At 60.1% G+C, this 26,534-nt stretch overlaps 4 protein-coding genes across 7 annotated transcripts in view; 2 read left to right on the plus strand and 2 right to left on the minus strand.

Annotated features, from left to right (window-relative positions):
- Positions 1-738, minus strand: part of MFSD12 (major facilitator superfamily domain containing 12) — an 8,805-nt gene extending 8,067 nt beyond the window's left edge. The window contains exon 1 of the mRNA XM_059388633.1: positions 425-738. Coding sequence (XP_059244616.1) covers positions 425-722 — 298 coding nt within the window. The 5' untranslated portion in view covers positions 723-738. The remainder of the gene's footprint in view (positions 1-424) is intronic.
- A 9,139-nt stretch (positions 739-9,877) lies between these two features.
- HMG20B (high mobility group 20B) lies at positions 9,878-14,528 on the plus strand. Of its 3 annotated transcripts, none has more exons than XM_059388634.1 (10): positions 9,878-9,948; positions 10,230-10,285; positions 10,624-10,732; positions 11,225-11,428; positions 12,047-12,167; positions 12,437-12,483; positions 12,757-12,829; positions 13,094-13,309; positions 13,824-13,956; positions 14,307-14,528. In XM_059388634.1, exons 2-10 carry the CDS (start codon positions 10,248-10,250, stop codon positions 14,317-14,319), a joined length of 954 nt encoding a protein of 317 aa, XP_059244617.1. In that variant the 5' UTR covers positions 9,878-9,948; positions 10,230-10,247; the 3' UTR covers positions 14,320-14,528. The 3 variants fall into 3 exon arrangements, with proteins under 3 accessions (XP_059244617.1, XP_059244618.1, XP_059244619.1); XM_059388635.1 differs by having other exon boundaries at positions 12,440-12,483; XM_059388636.1 differs by lacking the exon at positions 9,878-9,948 and having other exon boundaries at positions 11,185-11,428.
- Positions 14,529-17,735: 3,207 nt separating this feature from the next.
- Positions 17,736-21,908, plus strand: GIPC3 (GIPC PDZ domain containing family member 3). The gene is made up of 6 exons (XM_059388637.1): positions 17,736-18,018; positions 18,816-19,001; positions 19,143-19,323; positions 21,122-21,234; positions 21,467-21,548; positions 21,659-21,908. Exons 1-6 carry the CDS (start codon positions 17,794-17,796, stop codon positions 21,808-21,810), a joined length of 939 nt encoding a protein of 312 aa, XP_059244620.1. The 5' UTR covers positions 17,736-17,793; the 3' UTR covers positions 21,811-21,908.
- A 3,911-nt stretch (positions 21,909-25,819) lies between these two features.
- TBXA2R (thromboxane A2 receptor) overlaps positions 25,820-26,534 on the minus strand; it is a 10,052-nt gene continuing 9,337 nt past the window's right edge. For both annotated transcript variants that reach the window (XM_059388643.1, XM_059388644.1), the window contains exon 3: positions 25,820-26,077. In XM_059388643.1, the coding sequence (XP_059244626.1) occupies positions 25,832-26,077 (246 nt within the window). In that variant the 3' untranslated portion in view covers positions 25,820-25,831. The remainder of the gene's footprint in view (positions 26,078-26,534) is intronic.

A 26,534-nucleotide genomic window follows, 5' to 3' on the forward strand; every position in this document is an offset into this window, starting at 1 on the left:
GCAGTCCTGGGTGGTCACCCACACAGACATACGGAAAAGCCCAGCCGGACCAGGCCAACTGACAGCGGGGGCACCAGCAGTCATACCCAATCCAGAGAGGGCTCGGGATGCCCAGGGGAGTCAGACAGAAAAACAAAGGGAAGTGCCACTGGAAGGTCACATGAGTGGTCAGGTGGCAGACAGAAGGAGTCCAGCGCCGTTAAGCAGACAGATGGAGGAGGTCAAGCATGGGGCAATAGAAAGGTACAGAGCAGCGGAACAGGGAGGTTCAGGCAGCAGGGCCGGCAGGCAGAGGCGGGAGGCTCAGGCCAGGCGCAGGCAGGCAAAAGGGGAACGCGAAGGCCCCGGGGGGCAGGCAGTCGGAGAGGGGAGGCTCAAGCCTGGGGTCAGGCGGTCGCAGGGAGGAGGCTCGGCCGCGACTTACCGACCAGATGCCAGGCCTTTCGGGGGCCGCAGCGGACGCAGCGGCCGGCGGCGCGGTCGGCCTCGTAGCCCACGAGCGGCGTGCACAGCCCGTCGGCCACCTGGCCGAGCAGCAGCAGCAGGCCGGCGCCGCGCGAGCTGTAGGCGCGCACCGAGTGCAGGTAGAGCAGCAGGTACGTGAACCACATGGACGCGCACAGGTCGTTGAGGAAGTGGCCCACGGCGTAGCTCAGCCGCGCGGCCAGCGACAGGGACTGCGGCGGCGCCCCCGCTCCGGCCGCCGGGGGCCCCGGGCCCATGGCCGCGCTCCGCACCCGGGCCGGGCGGCCTGGCGCGCGACAGACGGACCCCGGCGCGCGAGCCGACCGCGCCCGCCTGTCCCCGCGCCACCGCCCAAGCCCGCCCGGCCGAGCGCGCCTGCGGCCGCCGGGCCGCGAAGCTAAAATAAGGCCCGGGCGGGGCGGGGCGGGGAATGCTGGCGGCCGCCTCCACCAATCGGGGCCGCGCACCGGGGCCCGAGAGCCAATAATCGGGCTGGGGGCGTGGCCTCGGGGGGCCCGGCCGGCCCCGGCGTCCCGCGCTGGCGGGATGAGACGGTCCTAGCGCCCGACGGCTCCCCTTGGCGTTAGCGGGACCCTCACGAGCTGGCGGGCGACGCAAGGGCGCCCACACCCAGACTCCTGCCTTCGGGCGCGCGTCACCCCGGCCGGCCTGCAGCTTTATGGGGCCTACTCTGTGGACGGGGGAGGACGAGGTGGGCTGGGGGCTTGCGGGGTGGGCTGGGGGCGGAGGGGAGGGGGGGGAATTCCGAGCCCGAGCTGCCACTCCTCGGGGTCCGGTACCTTCCCGGCCCGGAGAGACCCGGTCGGACGCGGAGAGGACGCATTAGTTCTAATTAATTAGTTATTAAGGATAATAATGGGGGTAATCATCATAACAACACCAGCTGGGATTTAATGATCGCGGACTGTGCCAAACGCCCCACGTGGGTGTGCTCACCCAAGCCGGGAGGGACGCGGAGCGACTGTCTCCCATTTCACAGGCGACCAACAGGCCCGGAGAGCGGGCAGGGCGCGCTCGGGGGCGCAGTGAGTCAGGTGCAGGCGACACCACCCGAGGCCTGCGCTCAGAACCCCTCCCCACTCTCCTCCAACGGTCCTCCCACCACTGGGGCACCACACCAGCGGTTTCAAGTTCCTCCTAGCCCTGCGGGCAGTCGTCCCCCACCCCTGGGCGCCTCCTCTACCAGCGGTTAAACACCTGCACTCCCGAGCCAGAAGCTTGGGGTCCAGATCCAGCCCCACTCCCTCCTAGCTGGTCCAGCTCAGACAAGTCCTTTAACTGTGTGGGGTCTCAGTCTTCCCAGATCTAGAATGGGTATAATGTGCACTACTACAAGTCATACAGGGCGCCTGGGAGCTGGGCCCATAGAGGGTGCGACTCTTGATCTCAGGGTCCTGAGTTCCAGCCCAACATTGGGTGAGAGAGTCCTTTAAAAAATAAAATATTATTTTTTCAAAAAAGTGATACAGGGGCACTTGGCTGGCTCAGTGGGTTAAGCCTCCGCCTTCGCCTTTGGCTCAGGTCATGGTCTCAGGGTCCTGGGATCAAGCCCCGCATCCTGCTCTCTGCTGGGCAGGGAACCTGCTTCCCCCTTTCTCTCTGCCTGCCTCTCTGCCTACTTGTGATCTCTCTCTGTGTGTCCAATAAATAATTTTTTAAAATTTTTTTAATTTTTGTTTTTTTAATTTTAAAAAAAAAAATAAAAACCCGTTTAAATTGTTTTGCTTTTTTTTTTTTTTTTTTTTTTTTTTTTTTTTTTTTTGTAATTGTTAGCTCTTAACAGTCTCAGCCAGAAAGTTTTCTCATTACCCCCTCCTCCTGTGTAAGTCACACAGTACTCTGGGCCGCCCCCCATCACAATCTTGATATCTGCTCTCCCCCGCCAACCCCAGCTGTGACCCTGTCTCCCCCGGAACTACGATCCCCATGAAGGCAGGGGCTGATCAGTTACACACACAGGAGCTCAAGAAATACCTGTACAAGGATTGTGTGGCGGGCACGGAGAGAGGTTGAAAAGAGCAAGCAGGAACTGGGCAACAGGAACCCACTAAAAGAAGCCGAGGCTCAAACAGCCCAACGGGGTCCCAGCCCAGACGCCCACATGGATGCAGACCACCCACCCCAAAGCCTACTTTTTTAATGAAAAGGAGCCTGAAAAATGGGTGTGGGCGGGGTCATGATAACCCGGCTGGGGAGCGGGGAGATAAAGGATCACTGTGTCGGAGGAGATCAGGAGAGACAAGAATCTCAATTCTTTCCTCCCTGCTGGGCGCTCCCGCTCCCTTTCTCTGGGGCAGCGAAAGTGAAAGTGACGTAAAGAAATTCTTGCCTCAGCTCTACCCGCCGTTTAAAAATGCTTGCCTATATTTCTTTAAGATTCTTTTAAAGTTCTTATTTATTGATTTCAGTCCTCTCTACCCCCGAGGTGGGGCTCGAACTTGTGACCCGGAGATCAAGAGTCACACAGTCCCACGCTGCGCATCGGAGCCAGCCGGGCACCCCTCACCTAAGCTTTGTGGTCACATTTCGCTTCTCCTTTCAGGCTCCGTCCCTGGGGGACCTTACACCGCTACTTGCCCATTTTGCAGAGAAAACAGGCTCTTACAGAAGTCCCTTGCCGGAGGGCACGCGGCGAACAAGAGGCAGATTCAGGATCCAAACTGGGCTCCCCTCGTGATCGGCAGCATCTCTGAGTTCTTTATTCTCGAGCAGGGGAGGGCCCACCTGAGGAGGAAAGGTGCCCTGTGTTTACTCTTCCCGGCACCCCCGCAGGGGTCTGGAACCCACAGGGGGCATCCCTCGGGCAGACCCAGCACAGGGGGGCGTTTGGCAGAAACACCAGCGTCTCTCGGGGGTCTCCCCGCCCGGGGGGGGGGGGGGAGCAGGCTGCCTCTGACCTGCGTCCTTCCTTCCTTCCTTCCCCCCTGGACTCCCTCACCCCGCAAATCTGGCCCTCACGCTGAGCAGCGCAGGAGCCCCAGAGATTCTGAAGCCCCAGTCAGCCGGAAGTGGGGACAGAGCCGGCCGCGGCCCCTCCTCGGTGGGTGCTGGCGCCGGAGGGGTCAGACACCAGACACGGGAGGGCTGGCTGCACGGCCGGCAGAGTCTGGACGTTACCTCCAGGTCACTGGGGAGCCGTGGAAGGCTTGGGAGAGAGGGCTGGGAAAGTCCGATAAGAAGTCAGGCGGGGGTGGGCATGGGGGCTGTCCATTCCGAAGCAGGCCTGGGCCCCGGTGGCGGTTGGGACAGCAGTGCAGAGCACCCACGCCCCCTGCAGACCAGGCTGGGAGGAGGGGGGTGCTGGGTGGAGGGAAGGGGAGGGAGAGTTCTTAGAAACCTGGGAAACCCGGGAAACCTGGGAAAAACAGCCAGGAACTTGGCTTAGATCCCAGGGTGGCTGTGAGTGAAACCCAGGTGGTCCCCAGCAAGCCCGAAAGCATCAGTTTCCTTTCCCGTGAAGTGGGCACAAGCAGCCCTGCTGAAGAGGGTCACATGGTGGCCTACGGGAGATGAGGCAGGTGCGGGTTCGGCCTGCGGATCGGGGTTTGCCAGCCTGGGAGGGACTGACACAGGCATCGGCTCGTTCTCTGGGGTGGGGGACTGTCCTGGGCATCACAGCCCCCAGGCCTCCAACTTCAGAAGCCAGGGGCATGCCCTACCCTCACCATGAGTCGTCACAACCAAACATGTTTCTGGGCATTGTCCAGTGTCCCCTGAACTACCCTGGGTGGCAGCCACTGTACTAGAAAATTCTCTGAATGGGGTCTGCAGCTGCCCTAACCAAGCCAGCTACCACTCCCAGTGGCACTGACCCTGGTTCTAAGGGAGAACATCAGTCAAGCTCCTTAAACCCTCCCCACGACCTCCTGAGGTCAGACACAGTTATGGTCCCACTTTGCGGAGGGGCTGACTGGGGCACAGTTTTGGTCGATGGCTCAAGTCACACATCTAGGGCTCAGGGCACCTCCCTGACCTTGTGAGGGTCCTGCAGCAGCCCGGGGTGCCCCGTCCTCAGGGGCCTGATGCCCCTGCCCAGCCCCCCTTTTGGGGGCAACTGCGATCCCTGCTTCCCTGCTGTGTCCTCAGGCCTCCCAGTGGACCCCTGTGTTACATCTGTCCCTAAAAATGCCAGAGGAAGGTTGGGGTGTCCCCGGTGTGCCAACTGCATCCTGATTCTTCCTGGGGGTTAAACTACCTCCTGTAGAGAATAAGAATCACATACTTCAGCGGGAGGCACAGCTACAACCCAGCCATTCCGTGTCCTCCGACCTCTTCTGGAAAAGCAGGCGATGGTGAAAGTCCTAACCCCCAGGACCTTGGAATTCAACATATGGAAATAGTCATAGCAGAAGTGGTGAGTCAAGACAACGGCACGCTGGGACAGTCCCCCATGGACTCAGCACAAGGGGAAAGCTGGGTGCACACACTCGGGGAGAAGCCAAGGGACAATGAAGGCAGAGAGATTGTGGTGACCCTGGGACCAGCCAAGCAACACCTGGCAGGGCCAGCAACCCCCCAGAAGCTAGGAGCGCCTGGGGCGGATTCTCCCCTAGGCCCGCAGAAGGAACCAGCTCTGAGTTCCTGTGTGTAGGAAGAGTTTTAGTAAGAAGTGGAATATTTGCATAATAACAATTTCAAAAGCGAACGTTTAGGCCATCCTTAATGAATCTTGTACTTCTGGGACTGCCAGTTGGGATTCTGTACCTGGCTTTCTGCTGGACAAGATTTCCCAGGGAGGCACAGAAATGATGCAAAGAAAGGAACACGAAATTGACGACTTTAGACAGCTGGGGTCATTAGGGAGGGCTGGCTTTTATTTATTTATTTTTTAAGATTTTATTGATTTGAGAGAGAGAGAGAGAGATCATGCAGTTGGGGAGAGGGGCAGAGGGAGAGGCAAAGGGAGAGAATCCCAAGCAGATTCCATGGTGGGTGCGGAGCCCTTCACCAGGCTCAATCTCATGATCCTGAGATCATGATCCTGAGATCATGACATAAGCTGGAGTCAGGAGCTGGTCACACAACCAACTGAACCACCCAGGCGCCCCCACTGAGATCTAGGTATGGAGAGAACTTAATGCTGCTGAGAAAAAACAAGGGGCGCCTGGCTGGTTCAGTGCGTGGAGCTGGTGACGCTTGCTCTTGGAGCCATGAGTTCAAGCCCCACATTGGGTGTGGAGCCTACTTGAAAAAAAAAAGAAAAAAAGGGGGGGGCTTTAAAACTTCAGGGCAGAAAGGATCTGCTGTTAAATGCACGAAGGATATAAAGTCAAATGGTATAAATGCTGCTCCTTATAGTGGCTTGCGCGGGGTGCGGGCATGTACGGGCTGTGTGGACCGAAGACGCTTTTATTCTTTCTAGAGACTAACCGCGCAGCAAGATACTTTTCTTGATGTCAAGGAGCTGCAAATTGCTCTCAAAATCAACCTCAGGAGCGCCTGAATGGCTCGATCGGTCAAGTGTGGGACTCTGGGTTTTGGCTCAGGTCATTATCTTGGGGTCCTGGGATCGAGCCCCGCTATGGGCTCCCCACTCTGTGCGGAGTCTGCTAGAGATGGTCTCCCTCTCCGTCTCCGCCTCCCCGGCTCCACCTCTCGCTCTCTAACACAAATATATATATATATATATAATCAACCTCAAAACACTTCCTTTCTTTTTAATGTATGGGGAGACCCCTGGGTTTCTCGCGCGTGCGGGAACTTGGGAGCCGGGAGGACAGTTTCTAGCGCAACCCTTGTCAATCAAGCCAAAGAGGCGGGGCTTGGAGGGGAGGGCTTGCCCGACCTCCCAGCGGGACTTCTCACCTACAGTGTTTTAAGATTGCAAGCACAGGCGAGGGTGGTGCGTCCCGCGAAGCAGCGGAGCGGGGTCTGGGGTCTGGAATCTGGGTCTGTCAAGATTCCTAGCCTTGGGCTGCCTCTTACAGAAACAGGTGTATTGAGACTGAATTCACATACCATACGATGTACTCATTTAAAGGATGCAGTTCTGGGGCACCTGGGTGGCTCAATGGGTTAAAGCCTCTGCCTTCGGCTCAGGTCATGATCCCAGGGTCCTGGGATCAAGCCCCGCATCCCGCTCTCTGCTCGACAGGGAGCCTGCTTCCTCCTCTCTCTCCGCCTGCCTCTCTGCCTGCTTGTGATCTCTCTCTCTGTCAAATAAATAAATAGATATCTTTTTTTAATTAAGATTTTATGTAGTTATTTGACAGAGATCACAAGCAGTCAGAGGCAGGCAGAGACAGAGGAGGAAGCAGGCTCCTCGCTGAGCAGAGAGCCTGATGCGGGGCTCGATCCCAGGACCCTGGGATTATGACCTGAGCTGAAGGCAGAGAGGCTTTAACCCACTGAGCCACCGAGGCACCCCAATAAATAGATGTCTTAAAAAAATAAAAAAAGTAAAGTGTGCAATTCTGAGGTTTTTTTTTTTTTTTTAAGATTTTATCTATTTATTTGAGAAAGAGAGAGATAACAAGCTGGGGAGGGGGAGAGAAAGAGGAAGAGGGAGAAACAGACTCACTCTTGAGCAGGAAGCTCGACATCAGGCCGATCTCAGGACCCCAGGGTCTTGACCTGAGCCAAAGGCAGACACTTAACCCGCTGAGCCACCCAGGCGTCCCCTGAGGCCTTTCACATATTTACAGTTATGCAACATTAGAACATTAGAGCATTTTGATTACTCAGAAGGAAACTCCATGGCCATCTGCCATCTCTCCCCATCCCTCGTCCGCACGAATTCCCGAGCCCCAGGCAACCGCTCATTTGCTGTCTCAATGGATTTGCCTGTTCAGGACCTTTCATGTGAACAGAGCCACACACTTGTGGTTCTTCTGTGACTCGCATCTTTCACAGAGCCTCATGTCTTCAAGATTCACCCCTGTTGCAGCATGAATCAGCAATTTAGTCCTTTTCCCTTTTTTAAAGTTACACTTAACAGGGGGCTCAAACTCATGACCGGGATACCAAGGGTCCAGGGCTGCTCCGACCCAGCCAGCCAGGCGCCCTTAATGTCTTGCTTTTTTTTTTTTTTTTTTTAAGATTTTATTTATGTATTTGACACAGAGAGATCACAAGTAGGCAGAGACGGAGGCAGAGAGAGAGAGAGGAGGAAGCAGGCTCCCTGTCGAGCAGAGAGCGTGATGCGGGGCTCGATCCCAGGACCCTGAGATCATGACCTGAGCCGAAGGCAGCGGCTTAACCCACTGAGCCACCCAGGCGCCCAATGTATTGCTTTTTATGGCCACTAACATTCCAGTAGCTGAACGGACCACATTCTCTCTATCTGCTCATCCACAGATGGGCATTTGGGTTGTTTCTACTTTTTGGCGGTTGTGAATCGTGCCAGCTGTGAACATCCGTGCGCAAGTTCCTGCGTGGACACATGTTCTTGGGTCTCTTGGGTATATCCCTAGGCACGGGATTTCTGGATCGCATGGTAACTTCATGTTCTAGGTTTTGAGGAACTGCTTAGCTGTTTTCCAAAGCCCTTGCCTCTGAGATATTTACTGTATTTCCTCATTTGTTTATTCAGCAAATCTGGTTGAGTAGCTCCTAGACGCGCTGTTCTAGGAGCTTCAGAGTTAAAAACCACGGGCCCATAAAACAGCCACTTAGGCCACATCATCAAAGCCGGGCTTAATACCGAGTAACTGCAGCTTCCACCTCCCCCAGAGACGTGAAGTCTTGATGGGTCAGCTGGGAGCTTTCCCTCTCCACCCCAAAGGAAAAGGAGAGACTCTGTGTTGATTAGACCTCCAGCTCTCCCCCCTGCTAAGGGAAGGTGACCTTTCAAGGAGGAACAATCCTTTCTTCTCTCTTGCTAGGATCGTCCTTGCCCCTTCTTCCATCCAATATAACCTTCCATTTTGTAGCGCCCGTCTACTTGCTGCGTGGAATGCTGTCCCGGCCGTGAGTCCCTCGACAGAGCCAAGGACATCCTCAAATCTTTTCCGCCAAATGTTCTTTAGTGGTGCCTGTCTGGCTCGGTCATACAGAGCATGTGAGTCTTGATCTCAGGGTAGGGAGTTCAAGTCCCCACACGGGAGGTAGAGATTACTGAAATCAAGGAAATAACAAAAATTTTTAACAGAGGAGACAAACATATGGAGAAAAATTAAGACAGGGTGTACAGGGTAAACCTCATTGAGAAGGTGACATTCGAGCAAAGATCTGAAGGAGATTAAGCAATGGGCCAGGCAGGTAATCAGGAAGAAAGGGCACAAAAAGTGCAAAGGCGGGGCGCCTGGGTGGCTCAGTGGCTCAGGTCATGATCTCAGGGTCCTGGGATCGAGTCCCGCATCGGGCTCTCTGCTCAGCAGGGAGCCTGCTTCCTCCTCTCTCTCTGCCTGCCTCTCTGTCTGTCAAATAAATAAATAAATAAATAAAATCTTTAAAAAAAAAAGTGCAAAGGCCCAGGGGCGGGGTGTGTGTGTGTGAGAGAGAGAGAGAGAGAGGAATGAAATGGACGTGTCTGTATTTGAGGAATATCAGAGGCGGAGAAGGGAAATGAGGCAGAGTGCTGATGTGGGCAAGTCGTTTGGGGTCTAATAGGACATCGTGAGCATTCAGTGACCCCAACTGTCACCCTGAGAGTAGGGGAAGTCCCAGTTCAGGCCCTAAGACCACACTGCCGCGGTGAGGTGGGGGGGGGGGGGGGCGGGGGCCCCCTAAACCCCCAGAGCAGAGCCTGCCGCCCCTACATCTTCACGAGCTCCCTGCAGCCTTCTTGTCTCACTTCCTCTTCCCAAATGCTTTCGGCCCAGTTCTGGAGCTCAGCGCTGCAGCATCCCAGCCTCCCCGTCCGAAACATGGTGCAAGGTCTCCAGAGCACAGGGGAGAGCAGAGCCCCCAGGGGGACAGCAGCCCGCGCCGGCTCACAGCAGGGCTAGGCACAGCGCGGGGCCGGGGGCCCTAAATTCAGTGAATAGATGACCGACTTCCCCGCCAGGTTTGCAAGACCCGGAGACAGGTCCCACCTTGTCCGGGGGCGGGGAGACCTTAACCCCCTTTCCTAGCAACTGGCCGCCGTCTCCATGACAACTAGGGAGGGGCCCGATCTGGCCCTGCCGGTCTGGGGATCCTTCAGGGGCGGGGAGTCTCGCCTTTACTCGGAGAGGAGGCGTCCGAGCCGCGCCTTCTGGCCCTTTAAGGGGCTCCGCCCGGCGAGGCCTCAGAGTGCCCTGATTGGTCCCGAGAGCGGCCGAGCGCAGCCGAACTTGACGCACCCGCCCGCACCCTTCCCTATCCACCTCCCACGCGGCCCAGCTGTTGCCCCAGCCAATCGCCGGCCGGCGCGCCAACCTTCATCTGCATGGCCACGCCCCAGAGAAAGACTACACCCAATCCGAACGCTCGCGGAGGCCTTATTAGCATGCCGGGGGCGGGGCGAGAGGCAGGGGCGGGCTCGGGGCGGTTGGTTGGAGCGGCGCAGCAGCAGAGAGGTCCGGGAAAGTTTCTTTGGAGGTGAAAACAGCCGCGGAACTCGGGGCCCTGCGAGGGGGTGGGGGCAAGGGGGGGGCCTGGGGCCGGGGAGGGGCCCCTCCCGGACCGGGGGAGAGTGGGCCGGCCCTTCCGGGGGGCGATCGCCCAACAAAGGATCCCCGGGGCGGCCGCCCTCGAGGGCCTCCCCGCCCCTGGATCCGGCCCCCCCAAACACCCCGGGGCCGGCATTCCGGAGCTCCCCCGCCGGGCCACCCCGTCGGCGGCTCAGGCGCCCCTCACTCGGCCACACGTCTGCCTTCCAGGTGGGGCCGGGAGCGGCCATGTCCCACGGCTCCAAGCAGCCCGGCGCGGCCGCCGCGTGAGTGCGACATCCCCTCCCCCAGCCCACTCGGGGCTGCAGCCCAGCCCCCGCCCGTCCTGTCGGAGCTCCTCGCCCCGCGCCCCCCGGGGTCTTGACTCCCCGCACACTGCCGGGGCAGGACCTCCCCCTTGCGTCCCCACGGGCCTCTTTCCCCGCCACTCCCAGGCTCAGTTCCTCCCAGAGGTCCCTACGGCCCCCCTAGTGCTCCGGCCCCGTCCCGCGGGTTAATGACCCCCACAGACTCCTCCTCCCAAGACTCAGGCCCCCTCCGTGCCAGCTCCGCGGTCGGGGATGGAGGTGAGGATGGGGGTGACCCTGGCGTCCTGTGGCTCCAGGCCGGCGGGCGGCAAGGCTCCGGGGCAGCATGGGGGTTTCGTGGTGGCTGTCAAGCAAGAGCGCGGCGAGGGCCCCCGGGCCGGCGAGAAGGGGTCCCACGAGGAAGAGGTGAGTCCCTCGTCCCTGCGAGGTGGTGGGGGAGGCTGAGGGACTCGCCCGTAGCCTGGAAGCCCCACCCCGGGCTAGATTTGAATTCGCTGTGGCCCCGCCCACAGTCCAGATTTTCCTCCGGATGGTGAGGTCCCGCCACATGCCACGCCCCCTAGGGATCCTCTGCCACTAAGCCCAGGCTCCGCCCATCGCTCAATACCAGCTCCGCCTACTACCCTGTGGGAGGCACCTTCCGGTGGTCCTGTGGGTCCTTCCTCCAACAGAGAGGCGGCGCCCACGCCAGAGGCCACGCCCACAAGCGGGGCTTAACCCCGTCCCGGATGACCTGCTCCCGGGACCTCGTAACCCCGCCCTCTCCCAATCCTGGGCCTTGACCAAGCCATACCTACAGTCCTTCCGGGCCCTGTTTCCTGGATAGGCCCCGCCCACCCCCTCTAGCCCTCTCCCAGCCCTCCAGGCCCCTCCCAACGGCGCGGTCCGGTTCTGCAGCCGGTGAAGAAGCGCGGCTGGCCCAAGGGCAAGAAGCGTAAGAAGATCCTGCCAAATGGGCCCAAGGCACCGGTCACCGGCTACGTGCGCTTCCTGAACGAGCGGCGTGAGCAGATTCGCACGCGCCACCCAGACCTGCCCTTTCCCGAGATCACCAAGATGCTGGGTGCCGAGTGGAGCAAGCTGCAACCGGCCGAGAAGCAGGTGTGCAAGGCGGGGGCTGCCCCAGGACCACTGACCTTGGCCCGACCCACTCGGACACTGCCCTGCAGCTACATCCCCCAAAGGACAGAATATGGAGGGTCCTTGCTCCCGCCTGGTGAACTGACCACTCGTGGGCCCTCCCTAGCAGGCTGAAGCCAGGGGAGGCCAGCAATAGGCAAGAATCGACGTAAAACTTAAGAATCAACGTGGATAGGTGTGAGGAAGTAGGGCTGGGGGCCGGATTTTTATGGGCTATCTTCCGGTTTTCAAGTCCTGGTCATTAACTTAAAATTGCAAAGATCTCAAGGAAACAAAACAGAGCAGTAGTCTGTGCCCTCTAAGTGGGATTTCAGCAAGCGAAATGGGTGCGGGGGGGGGGGGGGGGGGTGCAGTCCAGCCTGGAAATGGGCGCCTGCGGTCAGACAACAGGGCGAGGTTGAGAACAGCGGGAGTTTGCGGGGAGAGCCCTGAGCTGTGGGCCGAGGAGGCAGGTTTTGTCTCCAAGACCAGTAGGGAGCTACGGGAAGGTGGTGCCCAGTGAGCCAGATGGGGTGTTGGTGGCGGAGGCCCGCCGCCCCTGCCCCTGGGCCGGGCCGAGCCTCCCCGCTGCCCCACCAGCGGTACCTGGACGAGGCGGAGCGGGAGAAGCAGCAGTACATGAAGGAGCTGCGCGCCTACCAGCAGTCAGAAGCCTACAAGATGTGCACGGAGAAGATCCAGGAAAAGAAGATCAAGAAAGGTGGGAAAGGGACCCAGCCCCCAGGCAGCTGGGTGCGGGCTCAGAGACAGGTGGCCCCAGGTGGACCCAGCCGCCCTCCTCCGTGGGACTCCCCTAACCAGACTGAGTGCTGACCTGGGGGCCAAGGCATGAGAGTGCCCCAGGATGAGTCGGGCTAACTGGGGAGGTAGGGTATCCCAGGCAGAGGGGAGGGCACTCGCAAAGCACTGTGTGCGCTCAGAGGAGACCCACCCGGCGGGCTGATCGTGCCCTCCTCCCTCTACCCCCAGAAGACTCGGGCTCTGGGCTCATGAATACCCTCTTAAATGGACACAAGGTAAGTCCTCCTCCTGCAAGGACCACGGCTGGGCGAGAAAGGTCTGGAGGTCATGAGCGCCCCCCGCCCCCCCGCGTGAGCCCCCAACTCATGGGCGCAGGCGAGTGCCCCTCCTCCAGACGTGCCAGCAAAGGTGGGGCCGCTTGCACGTCGTGGGATGTTGTTAAAGGATTTCAACCCAGCTGACCAGAGGAATCCCTCCCAAACTTGAGGGACGACCCGGAGGGGTTTTGGCGCCCCCCCCCAAATTTGTCACCTGTCCTGTTGTCCCAGGGTGGGGACTGTGATGGCTTCTCCACCTTCGACGTCCCCATCTTCACTGAAGAGTTCTTGGACCAAAACAAAGGTGAGCACTGACTAGGGGTTCCTGGGGAAGCGGGTGCCAAGGCCGGAGATGGTGGCGGGGGGCGGGGGGGTGACCACTGGAAAAAGCAGAGGCGCCCACCTCCCCCCCCCCACCCCCGGCCCGCCCCGGCCCCCGGAGCTGGAGGCAGAGCGGTGACAGCCGGCCTGGCGCGGGGTGGGGCGGAGGTGGGGGACACAGCTAAGGCAAGGTCGGCGGGGGTTAGGGGGGACGCCCAGGCTCTGACCCGGCTCCCCTACGCCGCAGCGCGGGAGGCAGAGCTGCGGCGCCTGCGCAAGATGAACGTGGCCTTCGAGGAGCAGAACGCGGTGCTGCAGAGGCACACGCAGAGCATGAGCAGCGCGCGGGAGCGCCTGGAGCAGGAGCTGGCGCTGGAGGAGCGGCGGACGCTGGCGCTGCAGCAGCAGCTCCAGGCCGTGCGCCAAGCGCTCACCGCCAGCTTCGCCTCGCTGCCGGTGCCGGGTGCGGAGGCCCCGCCCCCGAGCGCCGAGGCCCCGCCCATTCGCCCCGCACCCTCGGTCGGGCGAGCTCCGCCCCGCCGGCTCCACTTCCCGGCCCCGCCCCCAGCCGCTCGGGGGTCGGAGCGCACGCCCCGGCCAGCCCCGCCCCAATGGCCCCTCCCGCGCGTGAGCTGAGCACGCGCCCGCCCTCGCAGACCCCTGCCCTCGCCGGCACTGCCCGTGACCCTACTCCTTGGCCTTCCGCGCTCTGGCCTCAGCTGACCTTGGCTACTTCCTCCCCAATTTGTAAGCCGGATCCCCCCGCGCCCACCCCCCCATCCCCACCCCGGGCCTCGCCCTCCCCACTTTCCGTCTCCCGCCCCATCCAGTGCCGCCGACGCGCCTCGCCTCTGGCCCCCTCCCCGGGACCCTGGCCTTGGAGACCCACCCCGCGCCTCTGACCTCTGCTTCTGTGGGGTCCTGGCCGCGTCGACTCCGCCGCTTGGCTCGAGTGACCGCTCCCTGTCCTCCTCCAGGCACGGGCGAGACGCCCACTCTCGGCACCCTGGACTTCTACATGGCCCGGTTGCACGGCGCCATCGAGCGCGACCCCGCCCAGCACGAGAAGCTCATCGTCCGCATCAAGGAGATCCTGGCCCAGGTCGCCAGGTGTGTGCCGCGGCGGGTCACCCCCGGGACTCTGCGCGGCCCGCGTGGGGCCGCCCTGCGCGGGGGGCTGGGGGGTCACTTGGGGCTAGACCTGCCTTGGGCCCCGCGGAAATGACTGGATTTCGCCCTCCAACGGGGTTCCGGGACTCGGGGCGCTGCCGGCTGGGTGGGATCGGGCTGATGGATCTTATTCCGAGGGCATCGCCCACACGCGATCTACCAGGTGGGTCTTATTTGCTGCCGGCGGCCAGTGGCCGGACCGCTGGGGGGCGCCGGTCCCAGGGGACTTCATGAATGCTGCTGGGCGGGATGTGCTCCCCATCACGAGCCCCCCTTCTCTCCTGTCATAGTGAGCACCTATGAGGGTGTCCGCGACCCCACGGATCCAGAGAAGACTGCCTTTGGTCACGGCCCCTTCCCCACCCCATGGAGGAGGATTGGGGGTCCACCTTTTGGGGCCATGCCCAATCCTGCACCTTGGGGGCTCCAGCCCCCCAAAATTAAATTTCTACAGCATCCCTCTAGCTTTCGATTCCCCCAGCAGCCTGACCCCAGAAAAATCACCTGCTGTACATGAAACGCCTAGAACCCAGAGCCCTGGGGCCCAGCAAGGTGCGCTCCCCTTGCACAACACTACAGGGACATGGGAGCACCACAGGGGCTGCGGAACCCAAGACACAAGGGAACCTGCAGCTGCTGGCATGCTCAGGGTGGGGAGGGTTATACCTGCTACACTGGCTCTCCCGGACCGGGCCCGGGACAAGGTATAAAACCCCAAACCTGTCATGCTGGGACCCCCAGAGGTGCTCACCGCAGGCTCCCCCCTACCCTGAGGCAGGCATGCTGCAGGGACCTGCTCTTATACTCGAGGTGGGGCCCTCTGCTTGTGGCCTGCACCCCAGAATTTGGGGCGGCTGGTACTGACCACCCCTCCCTCATCCAGCCGAGGGACCCTTGCCGAGGCAGCCTCTGCCTTTGCTCAATCTGGACTTTTTAAATAAAGTGGAATTTGAATTTCCAAGCTTGTGAATGTTTTTAGGGGAGGTGGGAAGTGGGCTAGAAGGTGTGCCCAAGGCCCCCAAGACGCCCCTGCTGGGTGTCCCAGGCCCGCCCTCCACCAGTGCCTGGCAACTACTGACCCCCCCCCTTCTGTCTGGAGGAGCCTGGTCTGGGTGTGTCACACGCGTGGATTCACACCTGTGCGGCTGTGTCTGGTTCCCTCCCTGAGTGTTGTGGGCTTGGGGTCCATCCCCAGGGCAGCGCGTGGGCGCCTCCCTCCTTTTTGTGGCTAATACTCTGATGCGTGGATGGACCACATTCTATTACCCCTTCTCTGCGGATGGATGTTCTGGTGGTTTGGGCACCCGGGAGGCTAGTGTGACGCACGTGCGGCCGTTGGAACACCGGCTCTCAGTTCTGCAAGCTGTCTTCTCAGCGCGGAGCCGCTGGTCCGGGGACGTTCCGCACTGGGCTCCGCAGGAATGCTCTCTGCGACTTTCTGTGTAATGCAGTATTCAAGCCATCTTAAAATTTTTGGAGAATAATTTGACAAACGGGATGTTGAATCATGTCCCCTCGAAAGATATGCTGAGGCCCTAAACCCCAGTTCTCAGAATGTGACCTTATTTGGAAATAGGGTCGCTGCGGATATAATTAGTAGGGATGAGGTCATCGGGAGTAGGGTGGGCCCCTGATCCAATGTGACTGGTGTCCTTATAAGAAGACAAAGATGCGAAAGCAGACACAGGAGACAGCCATGTGACCCCAGAGGCAGAAATGGGAAGAATGAAAGCTGCCAAGAAGCGCCAAGGAGGGCCAGCCGCCACCGGAACGGGAGGACAGGCAGGGCAGGCCTCTGCCGAGGTCTTGGAGGGAGCATGGTCTTGCTGACGGGCTGACATCACACTTCGGGCCCCTGGAAACAAGAGAGTAAATCCCTGTTGTTTGAAGCCCTACGGCCACCCCAGGAGACTACTCTAACCAGATACTCTCACCTCCCCACCCCAGCTCCCTTGTCCCCCCCCTTCCCGGCACAGGTACCCCTGTCCCAAATTTAGAGTTTTTCAGGCAAGCCTTTCTGTAACGTTTAGCACATAAGCCTATCTTCCCCAAATAGTACCGTTTTGGTGGGGTTTGGTTTTCTCCTTCATTTTGTAAAGGTTCTGAAGTGTACAATTGTGTGGTTTCTAGTATATCTACAGAGTTGTGCAACCATCAGCGCAATCTCATTCCAGAACATTCCCATCCCCCCAAAGAGCAGCCCTGTACCCCTTAGCAGTCACCAACCCTCCTACCTCCCTCAGCCCCGGGCAGAAACGAATCCACTTCCCGTCCACGGAGGAGCCTGTTCCGGGCCTGTCACACACGTGGGCTCACACCCAGGGCATCCTTCTGGGTCTGGTTCCCTCCCCGAGCGCCGTGTGTTCAAGGCTCATCAATGTCATAACATCCAGACTTTTAAACTTGACAGGATGTTTTCTTACAGTGTCCAAAGCCTTCTGCAACTTGGCCCTTTCCATTAGCGCTTGGTTTCTGAGATTCTCCCAAGGCGGAACACCCCTCCCCGCCACCACTATATGGCATTCCATTGCTCTGTATTATAGGAGCCAAGTTTTTTTTTTTTCTTTTTTTTTAAAGATTTATCAGAGAGAGCGAGTGAGAGAGAGCACACAAGCAGGGGGAGCAGCAGGCAGAGGGACAAGCAGGCTCCCCACTGAGCAGGGAGCCCCACACCAGCTCCATCCCAGGGCCCGGGGATCATGACCTGATCCAAAGGCAGACGTGCAACCCACGGAGCCACCCAGATGCCCCCCAGAGCCAAAATTCTTGTTGTTGGCTGCCTCCGTGCTGTGGTCCCAGGAAATCGTTATGGATCTTCCTGGTGCCCCCAACCCCTTCCCTCTTTCTTCATCTGTAACCTGGGGGTTCATTCATTTCCTCACCAAAGATCGCCTGAGCGCCTGCTGTGTGCCAGGCACGGGGCCCCAGGATATGCCGGGGCAGGGGGGGGGGGCGATGAGACCAGATCCCCCGCCCTCTTACAGCTGACATTCTAGTCCTGGGGACAGCCAGGATACAAGAAGAACAGCTGATCTCTCCAGTAGTGCTCGATACCAGGGAGAAAAATCTGGGAAGAGATTGAGAGGTGGAGGGAGGAAGTAACATTTGAGCAAGTAGCAGAGGGAGGTGTGGGAGGGAACCGCATGGATGACTGGGAAATGACTTTCAGGCAGAAAGAACACATGTGCAAAGGCCCTGGGGCAGGACCCAGCCTGGCATTAGAAAAAAGGCAAAGGGGCCAGTATATATGGAGCAGGGGGAGTGATGGGGAGATGGGGAGGAAGGGAGGAGAGGGCGGGCATGGGGCAGGTTGTGCAGGGCCTGGTGGGCCTCAGAGAGGACTCCCCCCACCCACACACCCCAGGAGGGAGCAGTGAAAGGATGTGGCTGAGGTTATCCCAGGGTACCTGTCCTGCCCCCTTCCAGGGTTGTTGCAAGGATTAAATAAGCACCTGGCTAGAGGACAGGGAGCACTAGGCACGCTCAGCTGTTTTCATCCTGATCCCTGTTCTTCCCCAGTCTGCAGCCCAGGGCCCGGAGGACTGCCTGGGGTCCCCTGGGAGCGCGCAGCTGGCGCTGGCAAGGCCCGGACACCTGGGGCCGGACCCCCCTCCGCAGCCCGCGGTGTCGCCTTCCCGGGCGGCTCGGGTTCCCGGATCCCCTTACTCCGGCGGCTCGACTGTCGCGCCCTGGACCGGGGGAGGGGAGGCTGCAGGAAGCGGCGGATCCGGCGGCGACGGCGGTGGCGGTGGCCGGGGTGGCCCAGCTCCTCCGGCCATGGAGAGCGCCGCGGCCCAGGAGACCCGGGGCGCAGAGGCCCCGCGCCCGGCCGCGCCCCCGCCCTCGCCCGCGGAGCCCCCAGCCGCGCCCCGCGCCCGTCCCCGCCTGGTCTTCCGCACGCAGCTGGCGCACGGCAGCCCCACGGGCAAGATCGAGGGCTTCACCAACGTCCGCGAGCTCTACGCCAAGATCGCCGAGGCCTTCGGGATCGCGCCCACAGAGGTGAGGACCCCCGAGCCCCCGCCACCCCACCCCCCGCCAGCGCGGGAGGCGCACCCGTCCGACCGGGGATAGGGTGGAGCCTGGAGCCAGGGACCGGGGGCTCCGGATTCCCCCTCCTCGGATGGAGGGGGTCCGATCACCGGATCTCAAAGACACACCCCTCAGATCCTGGGGTGCCCACAGCCTAGAGACCCTCTTCGCGCCCTGCGCAAAAGAGGAGCCCGGGTTAGGGTTAGTGGGTCCCCAGGCGGTCCAGGAGCCCACTGCGCTGAACCGGCTGGGAGTGGATCCCAGCCCTCGGGGAAGGGGAAGCGCGTCCAAGGCTCCTGGGCGCCGCCGGGGCAGGGGTTCCAGGCAGCCGCCTTCCAGGTGCGAAGTCGGAAGCCCCAGGGGTCAGGGGCTGGGCGGCAGGGCTGTGTGACTCGCAGCCCCCAGGGGGCGCCAGTAGATTCAGAATCGACTGGAAAAGTTGGCTGGAGTGTCAGGACACCAACTGGAAGACTGGGGATGGAGGAGGGGTCTCTTCCTGCCCACAACCCCCTTATCACCCTGCTCCTGGTTAGGAGGGTCTCAGACTCCCTCTTGCCCGACACCCCCCCCCCCCCCGCCCCATCCTGGTCTCACGTGCAGCCTTCTCCCCGAGGACTGGGATCCTGGTGGGTGGGTGACCAGACACGTTTCATGTCTCTTTGTGCCTCAGTTTCCCTCTCGGGCTGCCGAACCCATCACCCTGGTTGTCTGCACAGAGGGCAATGAGCGTTGTCATTAATTCTGGACTCCCCCTCCCCTTGGGACAGATCTTATTCTGTACCCTAAACAGCCACAAAGTGGACATGCAGAAACTCCTGGGCGGCCAGATAGGGCTGGAGGACTTTATCTTTGCCCATGTGCGCGGCGAGACCAAGGAGGTAGAGGTCACGAAGACCGAAGACGCCCTGGGACTGACCATCACGGACAACGGGGCCGGCTACGCCTTCATTAAGGTGCTCGAGGGAGGGCGGGTGACTTCCTGGGTGCTCGGGGACCTGGCACGAGGCGCTGCCCCTCTCCGGTCTAACCTGGGCTCCGGGAAGCCGAGGGGTGGCGGCTGGGCTGGCCCCGTGAGTGACTCTAGGTCCCCGCAGAGGATCAAGGAGGGCAGCATCATCAACCGGGTCCAGGCCGTGTGCGTGGGCGACAGCATCGAGGCCATCAACGACCACTCCATCGTCGGCTGCCGCCACTACGAGGTGGCCAAGATGCTCCGGGAGCTGCCCAAGTCCCAGCCTTTCACCCTGCGTCTGGTGCAGCCCAAGAGAGCCTTCGGTGAGGGCCACCTGGGGGCCAGGGGGCAGGTGGGGTGGTGGTGAGGAGCTCTTCCAGAAGCGGGTTCTCCGGACGCCAGTACAGTGGAGCACGGGCGTATATGGGGGGGAATGGGACAGGATGGAAGGTTCTAGATGCCTCTGATGCCATGACGGGGGCTTCTGGCACTGTGTCAGGAATAGGTAGGTAGTTTCTAGATTGTCAGAGTCCATCCGGGGGTGGGGACAGGCGGGTTTGGAAAGATCAGGATTGGAGAAGGAGGCGTCTGGACCTATTCTGGCTGTGGTTCTAGAGAAGGTTTTTCCAGGTGTGTTCTAGAACCGTATTTTTAAAATTTATTTATTTATTTGTTTGTTTGTTTGAGAGCGATTCGGCATGAGCAGGGGGAGGGGCAGAGGGAGAAGCAGACTCCCCACTGAGCAGGGAGCCAGATGTGGGGCTTGATCCCAGGACCCTGGGATCACAAGGTGAGCAGAAGGCAGATGCTTAAAGGACGGAGCCACCCAGTTGCCCATAGAACGGTGCTTTCCACAGAGAGGTCTGCGAGCTGTCCGTGCATGGGGTAAAGGACTTGCTCTCCAAGAGGTTTTCCCCAGTTCAGCACTGGGACATCTGGCCCAGCTCATTCCCTGAAGTGGGGGCCACCCTGGGCGCAGTAAGATGTTGGGCATCGCCCCTGGCTTTGACCCAGCAGATGCCAATGGCAACCCTTAGGTTGTAACAACCAAAATGCCTGCAGATATGGTCAAGGTCACCTGGGGGTGAAATCACTCGCCCCTGCCCCTGGGGTCGAGAACCCCTGCGTTAGAATGCAGGCTTCGTGTTTAACGGGCAGAGGTGTTTTTTTTTAATAGCCAAGACTTTCTCAAGGAAGAAATCATCAACACACCGCTTTCCATTCCAGCACCACCTTCTTATTTTATTATGGACTGGCCCTTTGATCTGTGTTGTTCTCCAGCGAGAGGTTCTAGAAGCACCCAGGCACATCTGGAGGGAGGTCCCAGGGAGAAGGGGTCAGGGTGGGCTTCCAGATCTGCCCTTTAGCACAGCAGTGGACGCTGAGAGCCGTGCCCAAACGTAAGATGGATGAGTTCTAGACAGTCTTTTCTAGATGGATCCTCTGGCTACAAGAGGGTCTCAAGCAGTCCCTTCTAGAAAGTCATTTTAAAAAGAGGAGGGGGCGCCTGGGTGGCCCAGTGGGTTAAAGCCTCTGCCTTCAGCTCAGGTCATGATCTCAGGGTCCTGGGATCGAGTCCTGCATCAGGCTCTCTGCTCGGCGGGGAGCCTGCTTCCCCCTCTCTCTGCCTGCCTCTCTGCTTACTTGTGATCTCTCTCTCTCTCTCTATCAAATAAATATAGAAATAATCTTAAAAAAAATAAAAAATAAAAATAAAAAGAAGAGCGCCTTGGAGGTTTGGTCATTAGCCATCTGCCTTGGGCTCAGGTCGTGATCCTGGGGTCCTGGGATCGAGCCCTGCACCGGGTTCCCTGCTCGGCGGGAAGCCTGCTTCTCCCTCTCCCACTCCCCCTGCTTCTGTTCCCTCTCTTGCTGTGTCTCTCTGTGTCAAATGAATAATAATAAAAAAAAAATCTAAAATAAATAAAATTTTAAAAAAGGAGGGAGATTTGGAGGAAGCAAGAATTCTCAAGCGGGGTCTCTGAGGAGTAACCCCTGGATGTAAGGAGGGCTTTGAAAGACAAGAAGGTTCTAGAAAGGCTCTGCGGGCAGCTTCGGAGCACTTACACAGATGCGGACCGCCCAGAACACGTGCCCCTCTCCTGGCTCTGTCCCTTCCAGATATGATCAGCCAGAGGAGCCGCGGCAGCAAATGTCCCACGGAAGCAAAAATGGCCAGTGGGAGGGAGACCCTGCGTCTTCGTTCTGGGGGGGCTGCCACAGTGGAGGAAATGGTGAGTGAGGGGGACAGGAGCCTTCGGGGGCTCTGCACCGAGCACCCGGCTGACTCAGTGGGATGGCAGGTAAGAACCTCTCCGGCAAGCCCCTCGCCTCCCTGCGAGATGGGGCGTCGTCGTGGGGAGGCAGGACAGGAGCGGTGGCGCAGGGGCGGGGCCTGCGGAGGGGCTGGGCTGGAGGGAGCCCAGGCTTTGACCTTCTGGGCCGGGCCCTGCCCCCCTCCCCCAGCCCAGCGAGTTCGAGGAGGAGGCGTCGCGGAGAGTGGACGACCTGCTGGAGAGCTACATGGGCATTCGGGACCCAGAGCTGGGTAAGGGGCCAGGGTAAGCCGGGTGGACCCTGGGGGGGAGGGTAGCCCACCGGGAGGAGTCGAGGCCCGAGGAGCCCCCCTCACCCGCCTTCCCTCCTGCTCCGCCGCAGCAGCCACCATGGTGGACACGTCCAAGAAGACGCGGAGCGTCCAGGAGTTCGCGCACCGTTTAGATTCCGTCTTGGGCGAGTTCGCCTTCCCGGACGAGTTTGTGGTGGAGGTGTGGGCCGCCATCGGGGAGGCCAGGGAGGCCTGTGGCTAGTCTGCCCCGGGGCCCAGCGCAGCCCCAGCCCAGAACCCAGCCCCCCGCCCCAGCTCGCCGGGCCGGTTCCTGAAGCCCAGCTCGGCCCCAGGGCCCAGCCCGGATCTGAGACCCAGCCCTGCTCTAGAGCCCAGGCAGGCTCTGGGACCGAGCTTCCCGCTAGAACCGCTACCAGTTCTGAGAGGTCAAGTCTCAGCTCTGAGGCCAAGTCTTGCTCTAGAACCAAGCCCAGCTCTGAGACCAAGCCCTGTTCTAGACCTCAGGCCAACCCTGAGACAAAGTTCATCGCTAGAAGGCAATTCAGTTCTGAGACCCAACGCAGCCCCGAAACCCAGCCCTTCCCTAGAACCCAAGATAGCTCTGAAGCTAGACCAAGCTCAGAAACCAAGTTAAGGTCTGGGTCCCAGGTAAGTTTTAAGACACAGCCCGATTCGGAGATCAATCCCAGTTCCGGAAGCCAGCCCAGATCTGTGTCCAAGCCCTGCCATAAAACTCAACCTGATGGGGGAACTCAAGACAGTCGCATGACACAGCCATACCTAGATGCCCCGTCTAGCTCAGGAACTCCCGTTAGTTCTGGAGCCCAGATCAGACTCAAGAAACAATCCAGCAACAGTAGCCACCCAGGCTCAGGACTGGAAGACGGCTCCCAAACCCAGCCCTGCTCACCAGCCCAGATGTTCGCTGCAGCTCAGTCCAGACCCAGATCCCAGCCCTGTTCTGCAACCCAACTGCCCTCGAGTACTCACCAACATCCTGGGGCCTGGTCCGGCTCCAGCGATGAGTCCAGCTCAGAGACCGAGCCCAGTTCCAGACCCCAGTCTCGGGCTACTACCAGGCCCAACTCCCGAATTCAGACAAGCTCTGACACCCCATCCACTTCTGAGGCAAGGCCCGCCTCCAGAGCTCGGCTGGATGCGAAGCCCCGCTCTCCCTGCAGAGCGCAGACCAGCTCTAGAATACCATCTAACTCTGGGACCCAGACCGGTTTCAAGACCTGGACCATTTCCAGAGCTCGGTCCAGCTCAGGCAGTCCACCCAGCTCCACAACTCCGCTCCAGTCTGAGGCGTGGACTGGGTCTGAAACCCCATCCAGCTGCCAACCACAGTCGGTTGCTGAGAGCCCACTGAGCTCCAAAATCCAGCTAAACTCCAGAATCCGGCCTAGCCTTGGGACCCAGACAGAGACAGCAACAGACTTAAGCCCCACAATTCTGTCTAGCTCTGAAAGTGGACCCAGCTCCAGGACCCAGACTTGTCTGGGAGCTCAGTCAATCTCTGGGACTCAGCGTACCTCGGAAACGCTATCCAGCTCTAGACACCAGCTGCAGGCCACAGCCCAAGGCAGCTCTGGTGTTGAGCTGGATTTTGGGAAGCAGACCAGCTCTGGAACTCAGCCAAGCTCCAGGATTCACTCCAGCCCAGAAATCCAGCCCAACTTGGAAACGCAGCGTGATTCCAGAACACAGCCTGTTTCTGAAACCCAACCCTGCTCTAGAACCCTGATAAGTTCTGGAACCCAGCTCAGGCCTGAGATCCAGCCCACTTCAGAGACCCAGCCCAGTGCAAGATTTCAGCCCAGCTCTAGGATTCAGCTCAGCCCTGAGATCCAGCCCAACTCTGGAACCCAGAGCAGTTCAGGAACTCAGCTCAGCTCTGGAAATTACCTTAATTCTAGAACCCATCCTGTTTCTGGAACCCAGTCCAGCTCTAGAACCCAGACCAGTTCTGGAATCCAGCTAAGCTCCAAGACACAGCCCAGCTCTGGGACCCAGAGCAGTGCAAGAATTCAACCCAGCTCTGGAGCCCAGCTCAGCTCCAGAACTCTGTCCAGTCCTGAGACCCTGCTCAAATCTGAGACCCAGCTCGGTCGCGGGATTGAGTTCAGCTCAGAAACACAGCCCATCTCTGGAAGCCAGCCCAGGTCAAGAATGTTGCCCAGCTCTGGAATTCATCTCAGTTCTAGAATCCAGCCTCTTTCTGGAACTCAACCCAGCTCCAGAACCCAGAGTAGTTCTGGAACCCAGGCCAGCTCTGGGACCCAGAGCAGCACAAGAAATCAACCCAGCTGTGGAGCCCAGCTCAGCTCGAGAATGCAGTTTTCCTCTGAGATTCAGCTCAGCTCTGAAACCCAACCCAGCTCCAGAACCCTGATCAGTTCTGGAACCCAGCTCAGTCCTGAGACCCAGTCCACCTCAGAGACCCAGCCTAGGGCAAGAATTCAGCTCAGCCCTGAGACCCAGCCCAACTCTGGGACCCAGAGCAGTACAAGAACTCAGCCCAGCTCTGGAAGTTACCTTAGTTCCAGAACCCAGCCTGTTTCTGGAGCCCAGTCCAGCTCCAGAACCCAGACCAGCTCAAAGATCCAGCTCAGCTCTAGAAATGGACTCCACCTACAGACCTCTGGCCTTGACCCTAGAGCCCAAGCTGATCTCACTCCCCCAGCCCAACATCAGCCCCCAGGCCCACCGCCCAGAGTCCTGACTCTGGCCCCTAGCATAGCTGCTCAGCCCCAGCCCCAGCCCCATGATCTGGTACATGGAATGCAGGCCAACAGCGGCCTGGGCCGAAGCCCACCAACTTCCCACCTAGCCCCACAGCCACAGATCCCCTCAGCCCCCCAGAAACCAGCCCTCTTCCCCAAGCCCCAGCTAGGACCCCAGAAGTCCACCGCACCCACCAGATCTATCCTCTCTAGATCGGCTCCCGGGGTGGCCCTTCCGCACTCCCAGCCCCCTGAGTCTCTAGCTGAGAAGCCTGTCCCCTCCCCCACACTCAAGGAGTCAAGGTCTGCTCCTATGGGGTCAGAGCCCCTTCCCCACCATGGGGAGCTGTAGCTTGAGGGCAACACAGTTTTGGCTCCCATAATCCCCCCACAATCTGCTGTCCCTCCCAGCTGGGTCCCCTGGAGGCAGCAGGTGACCCCATTCCCCCAGCAGGGAGGTGTTGGGGGAGGAGGAAGAGTGGAAACAGGGACTTTAGTTTCACTCGGGCCTGGCTCAGGGCGGTGTAAGCAGATCCCAGGTCTGTGGAGTGGAAAGCTGGGTGTGCGTGTGGGGGGGGGGGACATGGGGGGGGGGGGCGGGAAACGGGGGTCAGGGGGCAATTGTGTCCTCATGTACCTTGAGGGCTCATGGGGAATAAAGGCACCTCTCCCACCCCTGCAGCTGCGTGTGTCATTCTGGGGGGAGTTCACAAAGAGGACAGACAAAGGGGCAGGCATGAGGGTTTGGAGGGGGGGCACCTGACCTCACCGGATGTTTTCTAAGCCGCTGCTCTGTGCCAAGCCCTTTACTAAGTGCGAAGCCGGCCTGCACGGAGCTTGCGCTCTGCAAAGCCTCAATCATCTGTCCCTTCAACCGATGTTTACTGAGCACCTACTATGCGCCAGGTGCGTTTGCTCGAGGCCCTGGGCACCTTCAGTGTTGAGCGAACGAAACAGGCACCGCCTCGGCCCCCCGCCCCCCAGCTCTGCTCTGGCTGCCGTGGGCACGTGGTCCAACGCGATCCAATGCACAAACTTTAAAGACTGATGACTTCAGATCCGAGGGAAATTTCGGCCGAGGGGGCCGTGATATATTTTGGCAAGGGAGGGGTCTCACCCGTGCACACTCAGTATTTCCTAAGCAGAGCCTTCGTGGGTTGGGGTGTCCAAGGGCATCAACCGTACCCCAGAAAGCAGGTCATAGTCAGGGGTCGGAGTCCGCCATTCGCAGAGGATTGCTGGAAGGGGAGGCTTGTAAGTGTCCTTTCCTCCCACGCCCCCTGACCTGACATCACTCTTCCTGGGGCCGGAGGGGGCCGGGAAAGGGGCATCCGGGGAGCGTTAGGGGGTCTCCAAGGCTGCGGAAGAACAGCCCACAATCCTGCCACTCCAAGGCTTGGTCCTTCTGAGACTCCGGGCTGCCGGGACCCCAGAACAGGCAGCTGTGTCCTCGGGAGGGACGCGCCATCTGGGAGAGCACCCCCCCCACCCCCCCCCCCCCCCCCCCCCCCCCCCCCCCCCCGCAGCCGACCGGCTCTAGGGCACTGGACGTCTCTGGGTGAGCTGCGGCCGCAGGGACAGCGACCTGGGCCGGGCGCTGAGGCGAGGGTGGAGGCGGCGGATCACGGCCCGGCGGAAGAGGATGTACACCCAGGGGTCGAGGATCTGGTTCCAGGTGGCCACGCGCAGGTAAATGAGCAGCTGCTTTTCGGTGGCTCGCGACAGCTGCCCGCTGGGGCTCATGGCCGGCGGGCTGCGCAGCACCGTCTGGGCGATGAAGACCTGCGGGGGGTCAGAGCAGTTAGCCCGGCCGCCCGCCAGCCCCTGCCCCGCGGCCCACGCCCACCCGCGAGACCCTCGCCGCCGTTCCTGGCCCTGCCTTGCTGTGTGACCCGGGGAGGGCTGCCCGGCCTCTCTGAGCTTCAGCTTCCTGCGCGTCTCCGGGCGCGGGTGGGAGGGAGCCCCGGAGCCCGCCCGCCTCCCTGGGCCCTGAAACCCCCTCCCATTCTGAACATGTCAGGATGAAACTTTCCCACTGCACCCCAGATTCTTAGTTCTTATATTCTATGTTCTATTTAGCTTGTTATTATTATTTTTTAAGATTTTATTTATTTATTTGACAGACAGAGATCACAAGTAGGCAGAGAGGCAGGTAGAGAGAGAGAGAGGGAAGCAGGCTTCCTGCGGAGCAGAGAGCCCGATGCGGGGCTCGATCCCAGGACCCTGAGATCATGACCTG

The sequence above is a fragment of the Mustela nigripes genome, chromosome 2, assembly GCF_022355385.1.
Source record: "Mustela nigripes isolate SB6536 chromosome 2, MUSNIG.SB6536, whole genome shotgun sequence".
Lineage (NCBI taxonomy): Eukaryota > Metazoa > Chordata > Mammalia > Carnivora > Mustelidae > Mustela > Mustela nigripes.

Bases quoted from the DNA above. Each gene is read 5' to 3' on its own strand.
- GIPC3 (XM_059388637.1), top strand. From the start codon at position 17,794: ATGGAGAGCGCCGCGGCCCAGGAGACCCGGGGCGCAGAGGCCCCGCGC. The intron at 19,324-21,121 runs GTGAGGGCCACC...TGTCCCTTCCAG, and splicing joins GCAGCCCAAGAGAGCCTTCG to ATATGATCAGCCAGAGGAGC. The intron at 21,235-21,466 runs GTGAGTGAGGGG...CCCCTCCCCCAG, and splicing joins CTGCCACAGTGGAGGAAATG to CCCAGCGAGTTCGAGGAGGA.
- HMG20B (XM_059388634.1), top strand. From the start codon at position 10,248: ATGTCCCACGGCTCCAAGCAGCCCGGCGCGGCCGCCGC. The intron at 11,429-12,046 runs GTGTGCAAGGCG...CTGCCCCACCAG, and splicing joins TGCAACCGGCCGAGAAGCAG to CGGTACCTGGACGAGGCGGA. The intron at 12,484-12,756 runs GTAAGTCCTCCT...CTGTTGTCCCAG, and splicing joins CCCTCTTAAATGGACACAAG to GGTGGGGACTGTGATGGCTT.